Source organism: Danio rerio, chromosome 7, assembly GCF_052040795.2.
Source record: "Danio rerio strain M-AB ecotype USA chromosome 7, GRCz13ab, whole genome shotgun sequence".
Lineage (NCBI taxonomy): Eukaryota > Metazoa > Chordata > Actinopteri > Cypriniformes > Danionidae > Danio > Danio rerio.
The window spans coordinates 41,069,323-41,091,179 of NC_141027.1; the positions used below are offsets into that span (position 1 = coordinate 41,069,323).

Consider the following 21,857-nt stretch of genomic DNA (forward strand, 5'->3'; position numbering starts at 1 on the left):
TGATGAAAGGACTCTATATATTTTCATAAACATGCTGTTTGATTTTTAGTACATGTTATCTTTTCATCATCAATTCATAACTTTTTGATTAAATGGCAAATTTGTATGAATTTGTGCAATCTCATTCATACATTTTAAAAGGGTTTATCATTCCCTCAATAATGCTTGGGTTTGGGGGAAGTTTCAGGAGTCTCCCGCAAATGCACAGAGACTCCTGGATGCCCGCAAACGAGTGATAATCTCCCGGAAATTGCGCGTGTCTCCCTCCAGGTCCTCAAGTATGTTGCGCACCCTTCTCAACCCCTCCCCAGTCCCCACCGCATCCCTCCTCGCTCTTCAGACACGTCGCGCGCACCTTGTCAAACACCACCAAACCACCACCTCCCCTGACAACTGAGCGGGACTCTGCAAAATTAACCGTGAAACTCTGACCAATGTGAGGAGAGTTTACTCGCACGTGACTTATTTTAGCTCTTTTGGTCTGTTTAGAAATTTTGCCTTGTGAAAGCGAACCGCACCAAGAGCAACAATGTAACAATTGTAATCTCTGTTTCAGAACAACTGAATCGATTCACATGTGTGAAAGAACCCTGAGGGGGTACTGTCTGTGTAAGAGTTTGGCAGAGCGATTGGACCCCCCCGATTCAACCTACATGAAGGAGTGAAGAGGGTTATAGGATTGTGAATGGGAAGCGAGGAAATGGAGGGAAGGAGGGTGGGTTCAAAGAACGAGAAGAACAGTGGATGGAACAGAGGGATGGTCTTCCTTAAAAAAGTTTAAAGCAGTAGGTGATTGGTTAAGGAGACAAAGTGAGGCGTGGTTCCCCGCTGAACCTTTATTAACAAATTAACCCCATTTAAATGGACATTCCTTTTGTGGTTTGAAAAAGAAAGGAGGGTGGTATTAAAACAACACCAGGCTCAGTAAATGACAACTTACTTAATTGTTGTCTAAAATATTCTTTTAGTTCATCTCATTTAAGAAATGTACTGGAGCATCAGGGTTGCAGGCAACAAGCATTTTGTGATAGTGTGAGCGACAGAGAGGACATGTAGGTTTCACCTCCTGGCAGAAAAGCTCAAAGGCCTGCAGACATACTTCATGGAAGAGATGCGAACAAGACAATAAGAGGATGTTTCGGTTTTCCTTAGACGAGCCATTGTGTGAGGTCAAATGGTTCAGGCAGATTGGACAGTCCTGGACACCTCGCTGGACAGCCTGAGAGGAAACAACAATATTTAAATTTAGTCATTTTAGTACCATGAGTTAGCTTAGTAAACATATGGAAAATCAGCATGTAACAAGTACAGGGAAGCAAACAGTAATGCCGCCTGCCAGTACCCTCAATCAATGATTTACGTGAGTGAGGATCATAATAATGCTTAATATGCATATCTGCCTGTCTGGTTGCTTTCAATGAGGTGCTAAAACGTCATATATAACTTACAGTGCCCGTTTGCAAATTTTACCCAATGCTATTAAGATCAATCATTAATTGTGCACTGCTCATAAAATGCTCAGTCAGGCAGATGCGCAGTTCTTGACTTTAAGAGATTATAAGCGTTCAGAAAGCACTGTGATTTATGGCGGTGACACTGACACTGACACCAGCAATTACTACTTGCAGCTCAAGCAGACGCCGTTCACATACAAAAAGGACCAAAACCACTGCTGTGCATCATGTGTTTTGCATTTAAGAACTTTAGATACAGAAGTACATCACAGCAAATAATAACCTGGATAAAGATGGGGGAAAAATAATCATAAATAAAAAATAATATGAAAAAAACTTTTGATAAAATGGTAAATGTTACAGGTTGCCAGCACCAGGTGTAATAGGCAAGCCTTTGATATAGTCAAGAAAGGGATTCCAAGTCTTCTAAAAGGAATCTAGTGAGCCGGAGAGTAAGCATCTTAGCTTTTCAATTCTGATACAGTAAAAAATGTCCCCTTGTCATGTGTAGTGGCGGCGGGGGTGGGGTGTTGGGGGGGGGGGGTGTTTACACTTTAGAAGTAAGCACATCTGACTAAAATTGTGGTAAGAGCAAAAACCTTGCTGTCACAGACTGTCAAATCAGGTCCAAGGGATACTCCAAAGGCTAGCAAAGTATTAAAAACACATGACCAAAAGGTGATCGCGTGTTTTATTTATTTATTTCATTTCTGCTGATGGAACATTCAAAATGACAGTCACATTTGAGATTAATCTACCAGTAACACTTTAATTTAAGTCTTAATTCATGCAGACAGAATCTACAGACATTTTTTGCTATTTCTGTGGAGAATTTTGGTAAAAAATCTGTGGATTTCTGTGGAATTATTTTGGGAGTATCATAACTAAAACCTTAATATGTGAAATAAAAAGTCTTTTTATCTTTTTAATCTTTTTAACTTTTATTTGATGTTTTAAATGCAAATCCAGTTAGATTCACTTTATTTGTTAGACAAAGCAAGTCTCTCATATAATATCTCTACTAAAAGACAGAAAATTTTACTGTACAAACTGCATTATACATAAATCAGATGAACATTTTCATATTAGTCAATAATATTACTGTAATTAATTTAAAAACTGAATGAATATAGATTTACAAACTTTTACTCAAGTAAATAAACAGAATTAATGATGTGCTAAAAATCTGCAGAAATCTGCGGAATTCTGAGGGCCTACTTATTACCTGCCTAAAATGAAGATATCAACTGTTCATTGGAAGTTATAAACTATTATCTAAATCTAATCCCTAAACCTAAACCCAACTTCTAACTTATTAAGTATTAATAAACAGCCAATTAGTCGTTTACTAAGCTAGCAAAGTTAGTTAAAGGTGCAGTAGGTGATCTGTCAAAATGCTATTTGTTAGCATAATATCTTTGAAAACACAATCCCTCTCCTGCCGTCCAAAGCCATGGCTTCTGATATCACGAACGAGCACATTAAAGATGACACTAGACAACCCACTAGATCATGTCATTCACCAGTCAGAAAACTTTAGTACTTTATAATACTACAATTCCCAATGAAAAACTGTATTATATCTAGCACATTTTCAGTGTAGCAAGCAAAACTTGTCATATTGTGCAATATTTCATGCATGCAAGGATCGCTGCTTTTACTCTCTCACACACTTTGTCCTTAAGCGACTGCTGTGTGCTTAGTACTGTGCTGAGTGCTAGATACTCCCAATTTAATTAGAACAAATACTGTATGTGTACAATTGGGCAATATGTAAAAAAATTACAAATATTTATCAAAATAAGTCTCTTTGACTTACAATTAAAACTTCGTAAACATTCTGTAAATTGCAATATTTGTGAAATATTATTTCACAATATAAATTATTTCAGGTGTAAAAAGAAATTTATATTATTACAATGTAATTTTTTTTACCTATTTCTCTGATTTAAAGCCAAAATTTTCACTACATTACTCAAGTCTTCAGTGTCACATTTTTTTCAAAAAACATTTTAATTTTGCTGATTTGAGGCTTAGTTATTAGCAGTTAATAAGAGGCTAAGATTAAACCTAATGATTTAAATGTTTTGCTGTCAACTCTTTTAAAAAATGAATGTATTTTACAGTCACTCCATGATCTTTGCTATTTACATATAATTTCCAACTATTAAAATTAAAAATACGTTTGTTTAATTTCATTAGCAATCATTTTATATATCTTCATATATATATACATATATCCACTTCAGATTTAAATATGGGGATATATAGAGACGAGAGTTTGAAAAAAATTTGATGAATTATTAGAGAAAAATACATATACTGTGCTCAGCATAAATAAGTACAACCCCCTTTAAAAATGAATATTTGATCTATTTCTCACTCAATATAGACAAAAAAATACAGTGCATTTAAACAATTTAACAGTAATATTAATTAAAACAAGACTTTGTTCACCTTACCAAGTATCTTTAGGTATCGACAGATATTAAATTTTATTCAAACGAAATATTGCTAAAATAAAAATTTCAAACTAGATAATATCAACTATATATATATATATATATTTTTTTTTTTTTTTTTTTTTTTGATGATGATGATGATGATGATGATGATGAAACAAAGATTTAATAGCTCAATTGGTAAGGGAATAAAAATTATAATTATAAATGATCATATACGTGTAGGTGAATATTAAATAAACTTGATTAAATAAAATGATTAGAAAAAAATAGATCTATCATATTGGGTAAGTGGGATAATCTTCACGATAAATTCATTAGTAGCATAAATGCCAACTGGTCACATTTAAGACAAAGTAAACTATTTAAATTGTTAATATGCATCCTAATATGTTTCTGTTAATTCTCTGAATGAAAGTAATGGGATTTCCCAGATTAGTGGGCAAAAGGACGTTTTTCAACTCATTTCCTGATTGGGTCACATCAGGTTTTATCCATTCTAACATCATTGATTCTGTGATCACTCCCATGGTCTATTAAGAAATACCACGAATGTGCACTTATCCTGGCTATCTACATCAGGCTTGACATAGCGGCTGGATTAGCAAACGTGCAACGGACTAAGCCAGAAGGACCTGATTAAACAAGGTCAAGCTGCGCTTTTTCTTTTATCATGGCCTTTTTATTCCACTTTTGTGCAATACACCTCAGGTCCTCTATTAATAGTGATTCTTATAATCGTTGTATTTGCTGGTCGAAATATTTGTTTTTATTTTTTTTAAATTCCTCTCTGTTCTATGTGTCCATGCTGAATATAGAAGTATTTAAAAAGGTGCTTACCTCAAGGTTTTACATGGTAATGTTTGACAGTTTCCAAAAATATACTGAGCAGCACAACTGTTTACAATTTTCACAATAAGAAGATGCTTTTGAGAAAGTCAGCGTATCGAAACATTGGGCTAATGATGTTAAAGTCCTGCTTTTAATAATAGAAATAAATGTAAAATATGTTAAACCAGAAAAAAGTTTTTTTTATTCTAATAATATTTCATAATTTTAATGTGTTGAAAAGTTTTGATCAAATTAATTCAGCTTTAGTTTGCAGAAAAAAGCTTATTTTAAAACCATAAACAAATGTAATTATTCCACGCTTACTACCAGTACTGAACATACACACACTCACACGTAGCATTAAGCAAAATTAAAATGAGATCGATTTTCCTGCCAATGAGCTTCATTTCAGTAACACATTTTAGTTTTAGTTTCAATTACAATAAGCCTGGCTCTGTACGAGTGTTTTCCTGTCTCATTATCAGAAGAAAATGATTAGCGGATTTATGACCTCTGTGAGCAGCTTATATCTCCATTGAAGTTCAGTTGAGTCTAACAGAAGGTAGGTGTGCAGCCATAATCATTAACCGACTGTCAGCTTCCTTTATTCAGCAAAGGCCAATCGCTTCGCACGAGAGAGCGTTTCATAATTGTTCGCCGTGTTTGTCTGGGTGGGAACGGGTTGGTTCTGACTTGAACTCTGCAAACTCTAGGTTTGAGCGTCTCCAGTTATCTGCCCGACCTCTCATCCGCAAGATAAAAAATGAGCGTTTCCTTTTTTTAGTGGATGGCTGCCATTGGCTGCATCAACACAATAACAATGAGGCCCACTGAAATGCCAAATCTTTTCTTCAGCTTGCATGTAATGAAAGGCTAGGCATGCATTATCTGCACAGCTTGTGTTTTTTAGTAAACACGGTGGATTATTTCCAGTCATTCATTAGCAAGGTAAACAATCATCTGCTGAAGGGTTTGATACTGTTGAATTGGAACATCTGTGCCGCCGGTGCTGCTCTGGGACGGGTGGTGACACGTTGGGCCAAGGGCAGGACCGAGGAGCGACTGCAGAGAGGGATTAGAGGCATTGATGAGCTGCTCTTTTGTAAAAGCGCACTGGTATTTCAGTCTCCGTCTGCGTGTGTAGGTGAAGGAGCAGCAGCATTTTACAGCCTAATGTCAAGGGAATAATTGCAAATGAAATGTATTTCCATCAAGTTGTCTGAACCGCTGATGGTAGAATTGGTAATTTAACAACCAAAGAACTGGAAATACACCATCACTGGAAAAAAAACTGATTAGTCACGTAAATGTTAGAAAAACAATGCACACCTGAGGTGGTCACAATGAGTTATTTTGTAATAATTCAATAGAACAGAGTCAGTTATTCTGCTTATACCATACCTAAAGACATTGTTCAGATGTATTCCAATACATTTTCAAATCGCTACTGTGTAGGACTATTTCTTCCACAAACTTTAGATTTGATTTGGCTGCTGTAGGCTGTGTTAATTAAATAGAACTGAAATCATTCTGCATATTGATATATAGCCAGCAGTTTGCTCTCAGCAACTCATATGGTCACCCACTGAAGCTAAGCAGGCCTGAGCCTCGTCAGTACCTGGATGGAAGACCACATGGGAAAGCTAGGTTGCTACTGAAAGTGGTGTTAGTGAGACAAGCAGGGGGCACTCAACCTGTGGTCAGTTTGGGTCTTAACACCCCAGTATATTGATGAGGACTCTATACTGCTCAGTGAATGCCTGTTTCGCATAAGGCGTTAAACCAAGGTCCTGACTCTCTGTGGTCGTTAGAAACCCCCCTACGAAATAGAGTAGGGGTTTAACTCCAGCATCCTGGCCAAATTTGCCCATCATAGCCTCATAACCATCCCCATATCATAATTGGCTTCATCACTCTGTTTCCTCTCCACCAATCAGCTGGTGTGCAGTTATGGCTGCTGTCACATCATCCAGTGGTCCACTGGTGGTGGATGAGGAGATTTCCCCCCAAAATTATTTTGAAATCACTTGAAGTGTCCAGAAAAGTGCTATATAAATGTGAGAAATTATTATTATTATGATATGAAACTGTAAACAGTTAAGACCTTACTGGTTTACCAGTAAGACCCTACTTTAGCTGTGCCTTTATCTAGAAAGAATTGAATTTGTCCATCAGCCAATCAGAATCAAGCATTCAACAGCCCTATAGTTTAAGTTGGTTTAATGTTCACAACTTTTTGGCAACCGCAGCTCCATCTAACCGTTTTCACATTAACTTTGTTTTCTGCAAAAAAAATTAATCTCAATTTGACTCTTTTATGAGTAATTTTGTTTCTGTATCGAGATGATGGAAAATAGCTCTTGTAGCAAATAGCAAACCTTCTTTTGAGCTTGCAGCCAGTCCTCATCCTCCATTCTTATCCTCATGTACTTGTTGTTGAAGCGGCGCAGGATATCGTGGCTCGTGGCCACCGAGCGGTCGATATCGTTCAGAAACTCTTCCACGTCTGTGCTGCATGACTGCACCAAGCTGTCGTTCATCTCCTGAAACTGATTAAGGAAATAAATGACATGAAAATGAGTTTTGCTCAGACATGACAAGGCAAACCAATGTTCCATCGCAATATAAATCAATTCTGAATCTCGCGCCGACGATGAAAGGCAGCTAACAGCCAGATCAATAGCAGCATGAATGGATGTATGAAGGAAACTTTTTGGACAATCCCAGAAATTGACCTGCATGATTAAGCATGCACAGGTACACACACACACACAAACCTGTGGCGTCTGTTGCACCGAATGACATCAGTGGTTTCTTTATAGCTGTATTTGATCAGTAATTAAACAGACGTTAAGCGTTTCACAGAGTTCAAACGTGGTAGACCTTCCTAAAGAAGGGCAAACAATACTTGGCAATGTGAACTCTGCCTCCTCACAAAATAGAGGGCAGGTACAATCAATCTTAATGTCACCAATTTAACTTTCTAATATGTTGACTTAGTGAGGTGCCTGAGGGGGGGAAAGAGTGGCTAGTTGATTGAAAACTTATCTTAGACTAAAGTGATAAGCATTCAAAATTTTTTAATTCTTTTGTCGCAGCTGGTGAACTGCTTCCCGGTGTGCCAAAGGTCCAAAGAAACACAAACAAGAACAAAAAATCTAGTCAATTCTTCTATTGAAGTTATGCACATGTAAAATAAATGACATAACTAAACAAAAAATGGAGTAGCTTTGCAATTGCAAGTCAAACAGTAGTCATTAGGCTATTAGTGGACTGTCTATTTTGGACGGACTTAAATACAATTATTATAGTCTTACATACAATTATAGGGTTAAATCACCCAAAATGAACCCAAAAGAACTTTGTTTGTCTTCAGAACACAAATTAGAATATTTAGATGAAATCCGAGAGCTCTCTGACCCTCAGTAGATAGCAGTGTTCCTAAAACATTCAAAGCCCATTAAGGTACCAAAAGATGATCTAAACATTCCATGTGTCAAACATGGGTCAAAGGTAATTTTATGACGCTACTAGAATACTTCTGTGTGCAAAATAAATAAGAAAATAACTTTATTCAATCATTTCTTTTCAGTGACAGTTCAGGACATACATTCACGAGAGAACTGTGCACTGTTCTAACATACACAGTACCACAAATGCTTGATTTTTTAATGCAAGGAAGTCATGTGCAGCCATAAGTTATAAGTTAGCAATTATAAGTTAGTCCTGAACAGACGTTGATGAGAAGAAACTGTTAAATATGGTGTTATTTTTGTTTTTGTTTGTGCACACAAAAGGATTCTCATAGCCTAATAAAATTATAGTTAAACCACTGAGGACACTTGGACTATAACTTTTTAGGACCACACAGATTTCAGCAAAAATATCTTAAGTTGCAAAAATCAGTTCAAGGCACTTGAAAAATGTGGAAAAATATAAAAAACACTTTTATAATGTATTTTTTTCTACATTTTTCGAGTGCCTTGAACTGATTTTTGCTGTTTATTCTGATGAATCCCTTACTCAAAGAGCCCCAAAACATTATTTACACTACCACTGTGCACTTTTTGTTTGATTTTCGATTTTTCATATCTTTAGTTGTGTTCCAAAGATGAAAACGGTCTTACAGGTTTGTAACAACATTACATAATTATTGACAGAATATGCATTGTTTAATATCTTTAATTTCTTTTGTTATGTGATTTGTATTTGCGTTTTCTTGTACACAGACTGCAGATTAAAATCAGCTATGCAGCTACTTCTGGGGCAGTTTTTTGACTGTCCCTCCCCTCTGTTAAATACCGAATTAAAGTTAAAAATATATATATATATATATTACTCTACAACCAATTCACTAACAAGAGTTAGCTGCCATGTAGTGCACAGATTGTCTAAAGATGACTATTAAAATAAAGTGCAGTCAACAAATGTAGACACTACCACATACAAAGTATATATATATATATATATATATTTTAATGTTTTTAAAAAATGTCTCTTCAATTCAATAAAATAAAGCAGTAATATTTTTCAATGCTATTACAATTTAGAATAAATGTGATTTATTCTTGCGATTCAAAGCCACATTATTAGAATCATTGCTCTAGTCTTTAGTGCCACATGCTTCAGAAATAATTCCTATATGCTAATTTGGTTCTTTATATTACACTGATTTCTAAAGGACGACCATAAAGGATGGAGTCATGATGGTGAAATGCATTTCAGTTAAGTTTCCAAACTGTCTGGTAGACCTTCGTAAAGGGATGTCTGTCATTATTACATCTTTTGCAATGAAAAAGACTTTCTAAAATAGTTTGTTGCTCAAAGACAGCAGTGAGACACCTGGCTCCAGGTGCAAAACACTAGCAACATGTGAGATGTGATCAAATTAAACATCAATATACAGACGTGCTGAATATAGTACCTGCCCGCATCAAGTGCTTAAGAAATGAATAAAGCTAAACCATAATAAAGATCATTTCACTGCCATTCTTCACACTACAATCTTGTAAGACAGCACTTGGAAATTAGCTGTTTAGAAACTACAATTGCAAACAAATAGAAGAATAAACACTCATGATCCTGTATCTGTATGCCTTTAAATAAGGACACTGTGCTCTTCAAAGCGGTTTCAGGATATGGCTTGCATTTCTAGGAGTCTGGAACACTCTCAGCTTCTGAGCTGAAACCAAGAGTTGACTGTATCTGCTTCACTAGATGGCAACCTTTGCTTTCCCTGGGCTAATGTATGGGGACTTGTGTGCACGACAATGAGGGGTCTGCGGGGACAGCTGTCTGTGTCAGTGAGCTCCAAACCAACCACTTCTAACCACTTTCACCTGTTATCAGTCTCCTGCATTCTGAAGGGTCAAAGGGTGCATGAACACCACAATGGGAAAATACCTTTTTCCAGCAAACTGTTTGAGCCTTCATTTCTATTCTCACTGATTACGTACAAAGTTCATTGGAAATAAAAGCCTTGTTATTTGGATTCATTTTAGGGGAATACTCTGTGTGACTGCGCCTTCATTTTGCGACATAATAAACGTCAAATTTGCTTGATGAGCAAAATTTCTTGACAGAAAACATTACTTCAATATTTTTAGATGATACAATCATCTAGTTGGTAACATAACAAATTGTCAATTAATGTTACCTTTTTTTCAAAGAATCTTCGTCTTAAGTGTTGGTCTTTTGGAGGCACATGCTTTCTTATGTTGCTGTACCATTTGCGAACAACGTAGCCCCGCCAGAGAGTCTGTATTCTGAGAGTTCAAAAAAAAGAAGAAAAATGTCAGCATCATGACACGTATATAAAAGCAAACACAGTACTCCAATGAACATGCACCCTATACCCTTTGTGCACAAAAGAGTTGAAATTTAATAACATATCGATTGAACCACTGAAACCATGAATCCATTTTGAGGATGTTTTTTGGTACGTTTTTGGTCGGGACCAGTGCTGTCTAGAGTTCTAGGGAGTTCTGAGATTTCACCTAATATATCTTAACTTGTGTTCCGATGATGAACAAAGGTCTCAGATTCAAGCTCACCAGATTCAAGCACTTTCAGAGACTTTTAAAAGAACAATTAAGTTTTTTAATCAAGTCCTTTGTAGTTTACACCCCACATTAAAGACCTTGCTGCACCTAACATTTCACTTAAACTTAATATTTACATGAAACATGTCAAAGTAGAAAAATTTTCTAAAATATTGACCATTTTAAACAGTCATATCCAAAGATCTTTAATACAATTTGTAATATAAATTTTTTCTTTAAAACAAAATATTCAAAATTTGGTTTTTAAAATATTTAAAGGTATTTTCAATTAGTGTGGGAACCCTGTAATTAACAGCATCATTTTCAATTTTGGGTGAATTAACACTTTAATGATTAACTGATTTAAATGATTCAGTCAGAGCGAGTCAGTGTACTGATTCACTGAACTTACAGTTCCAGCAAGTGATGCCATTCAGTTTCTAATAAATGAAGTTACAGGTATAAATTTTAGGATTTATTATTAGACTATTTGTCTTTTATTCATTCGTTTTCCTTTTGGCTTAATCCCTATTTATTTATTAATCTGGGGTCGCCACAGCAGAATGAACCACCAACTTATCCAGTGTATGTTTTCACACAGCGGATGCCCTTGCCAGCAGAGAAACATCCATACACACTCATTCCATCACTGGGAAACATCCATACAGACTCATTCACACACACTTATACACTATGGACAATTTAGCTTACCCAATTCACATATACTGGCAAAGTGGTGGCACAGTAGGTAGTGCTGTCCCCTCACAACAAGTAGGTCACTGAGGTCAAGCCTCAGCTGGGTGAGTTGGCGTTTCTGTGTGGAGTTTGCATGTTCTCCCCCTATTTGCATGGGTGTCCTCTAAGAGCTCTGGTTTCCTCCACAGTCTAAAGACATGTGCTATAGGTGAATTGGGTAAGCCAAATTGTATGTAGTGTATATGTGTGAATGAGAGTGTATGGGTGTTTCCCCGTGATGGGTTGCAGCTGGAAGGGCATCTGCTGCATAAATCGTGTGCTGGATAAGTTGGCGGTTCATTCCGCTGTGGCGACCCCAGATTAATGAAGGGACTAAGCTGAAAAGAAAATGAATGAATGAATGATTTTCTTTATACTGCAAGTCTGGACTGTGGGGGAAACCCACGCGAACATGGGGAGAACATGCAAACTACACACAGAAATGTCAACTGACCCAGCTGAGGCTTGAACCAGCGGCCTTCTTGCTGTGAGGCCATCATGCTACACACTGTGCCACAGTGACGCCTATTATTTGTTATTTGTAATTCTATTTATCATAGCACATTTACGCATTTATTTATTTTTGTTATACATTCTGCTTTATGGCATATTTTACACTAGTTTGCACATTTGAATTATCATTAATATATGTAGTACTTATGCGTTTCAGTAATAAAATGTAATATTTTCTTGTGAGATAAATAAACACCCATTAATAAGCACTTTCTGCTTTTAACAGACTTGTTTCAAATGTTTAACTTGCTTTTAAAAACTTGAGTATAACTGAAGAGAGGTATTTCATACGTTTACTGGAGTAGTATCTTATTAAGGTATCTGTACTTTTAAGAGCATAATTTGTGTTTATCGTCCACCACTGAAAAGCTGTCATTTTAATAGGAATCAACATGAAGGGGTCATTTGACCAAAAGTAATCTGCATGGTTTAAAGATCATTTCTGTGTGAGCTCTTACATACACAGAATTGAGCACAGATAACACAGCTTTTGCTACAGTTATGCTAATGTGATCGTACTTTAACAGACCAAAGGGATATTTCAGTGAATGTAGAGTGTCTATTCACAATAAATTCTATTTCTTTACCTGAGAGCACACTTTTCCCGATAGAACCTAGCACCATCATAGATCACCCTTGTCTCGTACTGCTCTTTTCTGCACATTGGGCAACACTTCTTGCCTGAGAACTTCTCAAAAGACTTCAGGCAAACCTGAAATTAGCAACACAAAGGGACTCGATCACCAACTCTGAGTGTGCTATTAAGGGGATAGTTCACTAAAAAATTGTATTCTGTCATCAATTACTCACTCCCCATTTGTTTAAGACCTATTCGAGTTTCTTTTTACTTTTGAACACAAAATAGTATATTTAGAAAAATGTTGCAACCTGGTACTTATTGACTACCACAGTAGTTTACATATAGAGGTCAATAGATTTTTCAAAATATCTGCTATCTGAGTTCAGAAACAGAAACTCATTAAGCTTTTGAAACCACCTGAGGGTGAGTATATGAAGAGAAAATATTGATTTTGGAGTGAACTATCCCTTTAAAAATTCCATGCCAATTCATTACGTTGGAATGATCTGTGGTGACTTACTTTGTGAAATACATGGGAACAGGAAAGTAGAACCTATCCAAAGAAATAAAAAATCATTAAGTGCTGTTCTGATTACTTTAAATACTGACTTTATGAATACATCTATTAAGTACATTGTTTTCTCATCAAATAAACACTATTAAACAATGCTTTTATGTACTGTGAGGATGTAAGAGTCTCAGCTTTACAAGTAACTAGTCAAGGTGGTCAATGTACACATAGATAGTTAGAGACCAGAAACACCAGCTGAGAATATATGTATACATACTGTCTGTCAGTTCTCTTTAGAGATCAACCTAGCTGTCACCAACAGCCTGCCTGATAATCTACATGCATTCAGCCTCCATTAGACTGTATTCATGCACAAATGTCTCACATCAGATCCAAACACATAAGCAGGTGAAGCAGCTAACATGTTAACAAATAAATGAAAAGCATATTAAATTCAAGGAAAGTGTATTATTTGATGTTTCAAAAACATTTATGAAAATAAAATGTTGAAATATGGGTGAATTAAAGCTTCACTGTCATTCAGCATAGCAGATATTGCAAAAATTAAACAACATACTTATTCTGGCCAGTATGTACAAAATTTTAGATAATTTAAAACAATTTAAAACTTTGAAGGATGTTGTTCTCCTATTATACCTGACAAGATGTTTTAGTAATTAAACTAGTGCTATCAAACAATTGATCATGATTATTTACAGCTGAAATAAAAGTTTGTATTAACATAATAAATGTAATATGCGCGCTATGCATATTTATTATTTATATGCACTAACATATTTATGTTATTCGTATACAAAATATTTATTTATTTTAAAAACTAATTCTAAATATATATGTACATATTTATGTATTGTATGTTTTGTATTTTTGTATTTACAATAAATATGCTAAATATAATTACACACAAATTATGTTTACAGTATTGATGTTATGATTTATTCTGAATAATCATTTGATAGCACTGATATGAAATATTGTTACACTGAATTATATTTAAGTGGGTGTCTTCCGTAATTTGTGGAACATTTATCCATTCATTTTTTTTTCTCATCTTATTCCCTGTATTATTATGGGGTCGACTGTTACAGAATGAACCGCCAACTTATCCAGCATATGCTTTATGCAGCGGATGCCCTTCCAGCTGCAACCCATCACTGGGAAACATCCATTCACACCCATATATTACAGACAATTCATTCATTCATTCATTCATTTTCTTTTCAGTTTATTTAATTCACCTTTATTAATTTGGGGTCGCCACAGCGGAATGAACTGCCAACTTATCCAGCATATATTCTACGCATATGCAACTGCAACCTATTACTGCTCCCACACTCATTCACACTCATACATTACGGACAATTTAGCCTACCCAATTCCCCTATACCGCAGGTCTTTGGACTGTGAATCCAGAGCACCCAGAGGAAACCCACGCCAACACGGTGAGAACATGCAAACTCCACACAGAAATGCCAACTGACCCACCCGGGGCTCGAACCAGCGACCTTCTTGCTGTGAGGCGATTGTGCTACCCACTCCGCCACCAAGCTGTGTATTAAAGTGTATTAAACATAAAGTTGTCCCAAAAAATCCCTTAAGAATTGTGTTGGTTCATCACATATTAAATAAGTAGTTTGAACAAGAAGCAAATGTATTTTTTAAATTAATAAATTAATCATTTATTGCATCATAAACCAATAAATAAAATTAAACAAAATTCACTCTAATGTATGAAACAATCAAAGGGCAAAATATTCTCTAAAAAATTAAATTTACAGTAGTAATTAAAAGTGGCAATATTTTTATGAAAATATAAAAACATGTAATGTATAGCAGTTACGTAGTGTACAACTGAATAATGGACACAATAAATTAGATATTTTACCCTATTTCAATATTTTTCTTTATTCCTGTCTTTTATTTTGCTATTTTAATGATGTTTAAAAATAATGTAAAAAAACTCATATTAAACTTGTTACATAGATCTAATTAAAACACATGTAAACACACGCTAAAATCAATATTTACATGTGGCTAAGGCAACTTCATTGTCCCTGCAGCTCTGAACAGCTGGTGTTTTAGTCCAGCATTCTTGAGGAGATTTTAAAAGAATTCTGGTAGCTGGTTGACAATGGCTGGTTTACATGTCATGATTGATGCTGACCTGATGGCTACATGAATCACAATACAGTAAAGTTCAAAGAAAATATTGTAAATTTGTTACGAGATCTTAAAAAGTGGTTTTGTGTACATGTGTATTGTAGAAAATGTAGGGTGGGATGTTTGGTCTAATGGGAATTCATTGGACTGTAGCTGTTTGATATCGCTGAGAAGAGAAGAAATTTCACTCATAATAGAGGGCATATCATTTTAATTAACTAGAGCATTTGAATTATTTACCTCCATTTGACATATGCTTTTGTTTAAAAACAACTTACATTGTATTGAAGATAAACATTTTATCTGTCCATGTTTTACTGAGAATCAAACCCACAAACCTGGTATTGCCAGCACATGCTACAGAAAGGCAATGTATTTTGTTAATGATGTGCATTGATAAACGGTGACTAAAAAAGCCTAAATCAATAAAAAAAGTAAATTAAATAATTTATTCAGAACATCACTCATGCACAACATGCAAGTCCGTATTCCTCAAAAGAAAAGCATACAGGTTTAGGTGACATGAGCATGAGGAAAAGATTTTAAGATTAGAACTTATAGTTTGATTATCACCAGTGTAAAGAGTGGTCACGCATTTCACTCTGGCTTACAGACTGTCCTCTTGATGTAATTTACTTAATAAACTAAGGTCTACTGATGGACAACACATTCCTTAAAGATTGACTTAAACAAAGGTCTAACAGGAAGATACTGCTGTACATCCATCTGTATTCACTTTCATACTTTGAACTTCACGCACACTCAGCTGTGTTCTACGCAGAAACAAATGCAGAGAAAAAAACTATACAATGTTATGAGCAAGTAAAGTTACCTGTGGTTGCAGACGAAACTCCTCCCTGCATATGGCACAGGGTTGGGTTGAATCTCCCTCCAGGATGGACCTGGTTTTGACCTCTGCCCACTCCTCTGCAGTTAGTCTTGGTGAAGGAGCCTCAACTAGACCCATCCTCTGTGCTGCAGCATCATCATCAAAATCTGAGCATTAGCATTAGCCACAATAATCAGCATACCTAAATTTCCATGATGATCACAGCCTACCAAGAGTCAGACGTGGAGGAGCAGGATCCAGCACATACTCTCTCTCCTCTTTTCCTTGTGCCTGCCTGGAGTTCTGGCTTTTATTTCTCCTGCTAGCATGTGCAGCCCCACCAGCAGCAGGGCAGGAGGCGTCTGACACATGGAGCTTATGGGGATGGTATCCAACAGATATTTTGTGTGTGATGTGTTCCTGAAGTGCTACAGCTGCTAGAGTCAGTCTCCTACTTTCCACTTTACAGCCGAATCCCTGAAGAACATGAAGTGGTACAATTTTAACCATTAAAAAAACTGGTCTAACACTTTATCTGAATGATTCCATTTGACAATCTTCTAAATGGCAAATGTTTGTCTGACTAAACTGTTTTACAGAAATCGACTGTATAATTCACAGATATTTCATTATGGGAGTGCCTGAGCGACTTCCTCTGCTTGTAAACTCACCAACAAACACCTGTGATCAGTTCATGAGATTGGCCAGATTGGCGAGTACCAATAGAGTCAAGAAATGTGATTATCGGCCAATACCGATCTTTGGTCGCTCGGAGCATCCCTAATTTTCACTGCTCCTTTTTGACAGCTCTGCTCCTCTCTTTACCTGAGTGTCCAAGACATACGGTCAGAGATCAGATGATACAACCACAAAGTCAATCATTGACCTCCACCCTAGGGTGTCCTGATGCCATGTGCACTGATGGACCCCCCCTATGCTTGAACATGGTGTTCGTTTTAGACAAACTATAATTAGTACAGAAGTCCAAACACTGAAGAGCAAATCCATCGATGCGCAGCTCCACAACATCTAAACAAATCAAAACCAGTGCATCATTTCACAGAGGGCCTAATGCTGAGTGTGCACCAACATATAGCGCAACTGCACTGCAGGTGTCCCAATGAGTACCAACTCGGGGACCTTTCCTGATCCCTTCCCTATCTCTAGTTTAAAGCAAAAATAAAAGGGACAGAATGCCAAACTTGATTCATAATCACAGTTTTGAACATCACAGTTCAATATCACGGTTGTAAATGCTTCAGTTTGTGGCAAATATTAATTTATCTTTGTGAAGGAAGAATTCCAGGGACTATTTTGACTCCTTTTTACAGTTTTTAGCTCTTCTTGAGTTATCAGCTAATAAAAATACCATCACATGTACACACAAACCATTCAGCACAACACATCCTGCTCTTCAGCTGCTTAAGAATGCAGCAGCACAAGTGGTCTTTAATGAACCTAAAAGAGCACATGTCACTCCGCTACTCATCCATTTGCACTGGCTGCCAGTTGCTGCTCCCATCAAATTCAAAGCTTTGATGTTTGCTTACAAAGCGACTTCTGGCTCTGCTCCTTCTTATCTGCTCTCACTTCTGCAGATTTATGTGCCCTCCAGAAACTTGCATTCTGTGAATGAACATCGCCTCGTGGTTCCATCCCAAAGAGGGAAGAAATAACTTTCCCGTACTCTCACATTCAATCTGCCCAGTTGGTGGAATGAACTCCCCAATTACATCAGAACGGCAGAGTCACTCACTGTCTTCAAGAAACGACTAAACACTCAACTATTTAGTCTCCACTTTCCTTCCTAATCTGCAATTGCCTCTCTGGCTCCACCGCTAACTGTACTGCAAAAAAATAAATTATTAAAAAAAATATATATACAGTATACTAATGTTTTGCTTCTTACACTTTACACTCCTGAAACTTGCCTATAGCACTTATTCATTGTTGCTCTTATAGTTGTATAAATTGCTTCCTTGTCCTCATTTGTAAGTCGCTTTGGATAAAAGCGTCTGCTAAATGACAATGTAAATGTATGTTCAGTAAGTTCTGTCACAAAATAAGTCATAAAACACAGATAGTATGAATGCAAACCAAAACCAATTGTAACATGTTATATTTTGGTCCAGATCAAACAAACCAAAACCATCAAGCTGCAAGTGTGAACACACCCTTAATTGCTGTTGATTTTTGTTTTAAACTAGCGACTGATCATTTTTAAGTGTTCTTAAATGTGTTAAAGTGACTCACATTTATTATTTTCCTCCTGCCCCTGACAAGTGATCAGTCATATAAAAAGATCCTCCAAACTTCCAGCCTTTATATCCTAACCCTGTCAACCTGAGTCCACTGAGATAAACAGCACTACTCTTTTTACTTGGTTTAACTATCCAAATATAGACTATTTCAATCCAGTTCAAACAAACTTTAGACTTAAACTGTGTGTTTAAGAGGTGCGCTGAAGCCTGTGATATTGATATGGAGAGTCTGGGAATTTTCTGACAGCTAGTTCCTTTTGATGAGATGATTGCATGTTGTTAAATTGAGAGTCGCATCATATGTCAGTGATTTATGTGAATAGTAATTAATGAGAATAATATAACAATATAACATAACATTATGTATATTGGTATGATGATGACAATGACAATAAACAAGATTACATATGGAGGACTTAATTTGATAGAGCAGAAAATATTTTTAGTCACAAGCCTCATAAAAGTGTCACAGCTGTAACAGTTTAAGTGATAATTATACTGTTTACTTTCCTAAATGTATCTTACACCTACAGTGTATCCGAAAAGTATTCATAGTGCTTCACTTTTTTCACATTTTTTGTTTACAAAATGGATTAAATAAATTTATTTCCTCAAAATTCCACACACAATACCCCATAATGGCAAATCAAAACCTGAAAAATAACATGTACATAAGTATTCACAGCCTGTGCTCAATACTTTGTTGATGCACTCCAGAAATGTTCAGTAGGATATAGGTCTGGGCTCTGGCTGGATCACTCAAGGACATTCACCATGTTGTTGTGAGCCACTCCATTGACCATTTGGCAGTGTGCTTTGGGTCATTTTCCTGCTGAAAGATGAACTATCGCCCAAGTCTGAGGTCAAGAACACTCTGAAGCAGGTTTTCACTCAGGATTCATCTGTAGATTGCTGCATTCATCTTTCCTTCTATCCTGACCAGTCTTCTAGTTCCTGCTGCTGAAAAACATCTCCACAGCATGATGCTGCCACCACCATGCTTCACTGTAGGGATGGTATTAGCCTGGGGGTGAGCAGTGCCTGGTTTTCTCCAAATGTAGCCCCTGGCATTTACTCCAAAGAGTTCAATTTTAGTGTCATCAGACCAGAGAATTTTGTTTCTTGGTCTGAGAGTCCTTCAGATGCCTTTTAGCAAATTCCAGGCAGGCAGTGGCTTCCGTCTTGCCACTCTACCATACAGGCCTGATTGGTGGATTTCTGCACAGATGGTTGTACTACTGTAAGGTTCTCCTCTCTCCACAGAAGAATAGTGGAGCTCAGACAGTGACCATCTGGTTATTGATCACCTCTCTGACTAAGGCCCTTCTCCCCCGATCACTCAGCTTAGATGGCCAGCCAGCACTAGGAAGAGTCCTGGTGGTTCCAAACATCTTCCACTTACGGATGATGGAGGCCACTAGGCTCATTGGAACTTACGGAGCAGCAGATATCTTTCTGTAACCTTCCCCAGTCTTGTGCCTTGAGACAATCCTATCTCGGAGGTCTACAGACAATTCCTTTGTCTTCATGCTTGGTTTGTGCTTTGACATGCACTGTCAACCCTGGGACCTTATATAGACAGGTGTATGCCTTTTCAAATCATGTCCAATCAACTGAACTTACCACAGGTGAACTACAATTAAGCTGCTGAAACATCTCAAGAATGATCAGTGGAAACAGAATGTATCTAATCTCTATTTAGAGCTTCACAGCAAAGGCTGTGAATACTTATGTACATGTGATTTTTCAGGTTTTTTATTTTTAATAAATTTGCAACAATTTCAAAAAATCTTTTTTCAAATTGTCAATATGGGGTATTGTGTGTCGAATGTTGAGGAAATAAATTAATTTAATCCATTTTGGAATAAGGCTGTAACATAAAAAATGTGGAAAAAGCAAAGCGCAATGAATACTTTCCGAATGCCCCATATAGATATCGACACCTAAAAAGTGCTTGCAGAAGTGGCGTTGATATGGCCACCAATTGTTTGAGACACTGCAAAAAAAAATTTTTTCATTTTTTATAATTTATTTTTTTCTAAATCCAACTTGCAATTTTAAGTGCATTTTATTTATCCTATATCATTTTGTTTCTGCAACGTACAAATACAAATATCTTTATTTTTTAAGACAGTTTTCTGAAATTATTTGTTTTATCATGAACTGACCCATAAACCTCCACTTCAAAATCAGATTTATACAACAAACTTATTTTTTTCACCAGTATGACCTGACTTGAGACTGAGTTTAAGTTTTTTTGCCAGATTCATACGCTAAAAAATATTTACCAAACCGTAGACCATCAACAAGGGAAGTAAAAATATACATATTTTTACAGTCTTTTTTTTGCATGGCAACCCACAACTGTAGCAGGATTAGTAACCATAACAGCTAGCGTTAGCAAGAACTCGTCGAACTTAGCTGGAAAATAAAACACACGGCGCAAAATAAGCAACAGCGCATTTTGATAACCTTTTAAGTCACCCTCTCAAACTTGTTAACTCAAAAACGCTGAGATGATCTTCATAAGCGTGAAGAAAAGAAAAGCGGCTCACCAGTGGCATTGCTGTCCACAGAAACACTGTTTACTTGGTCGCTATGCAACGAACCACCATTCAGTGCAGTGTGACGTTCCCACGAGCTCATCTCACTTTCCTGATTGCCAGTCCTACTTGAATGATGAATTCAGCTGTTGGAATACAAAAAAAAAAATGACATGTTTTAAATCCTAATTATAATATTTATAATGTTTGCACAAACCTAAATTGTAATTTCTGAATTATGCTCATTTTTATAAGCACTCATAATAATTTTTTTGAAAAAAGAAATCCATCCAACAACAAAAATATCATGTTTAATAACAACAGTCAACATTTCAGTATTTAGTTTTACTAAAGATATATAGGAAAACCTTTAGTTTTATGTAGGAAATTAATATATTTTCCAGTTAATTGTTTTATGTTATTTCCTTACTGAAATCCGAACATTAAAGAAATATTTGCAGGGCAAGTATAGCTTTACACTGTATATAAAATCCTGACCTCAATGTTGCTTCCGGAAATTTGTGTTTTGGTCCTAATTCAATTCAATTCAATTTAATCCAATACAATTCAATTCAATTCAGCTTTATTTGTATAGCGCTTTTACAATGTAGATTGAGTCAAAGCAGCTTCACATAAATGGTCATAGTAAATTGTAACAGTGTAGTTCAGTTTTTTTAGTGTTTAAGTTCAGTTAAGTTTAGCTCAGTTCAATGTGGTTTACCGATCCCAAACCATGCAATCTAGAGGGGACAGCGGGAAAAAACTTCACCAGTTGGCGAAAGTGAAGAAAAAAAACCTTGAGAGAAACCATACTCAGTTTGGAACGACCATTTTAATTTCTCCGCTGGCCAAACGTCTTGTGCAGAGCTGCAGTCTCAGCGGCGGAGGCTGAAAGCTGGCCTCAGTGAAGACTCGC

At 36.4% G+C, this 21,857-nt stretch overlaps 1 protein-coding gene across 2 annotated transcripts; it reads right to left on the reverse strand.

Annotated features, from left to right (window-relative positions):
* Positions 1-821: 821 nt before the first annotated feature.
* rnf32 (ring finger protein 32) lies at positions 822-21,045 on the reverse strand. Of its 2 annotated transcripts, NM_001077256.1 has the most exon segments (8): positions 822-1,219; positions 7,126-7,296; positions 10,404-10,512; positions 12,624-12,748; positions 13,137-13,169; positions 16,141-16,283; positions 16,368-16,614; positions 20,954-20,996. In NM_001077256.1, coding segments are annotated over 8 exon segments (1,092 nt in total). In that variant the 5' UTR covers positions 20,963-20,996; the 3' UTR covers positions 822-964.
* Between the last annotated feature and the right edge of the window lie 812 nt (positions 21,046-21,857).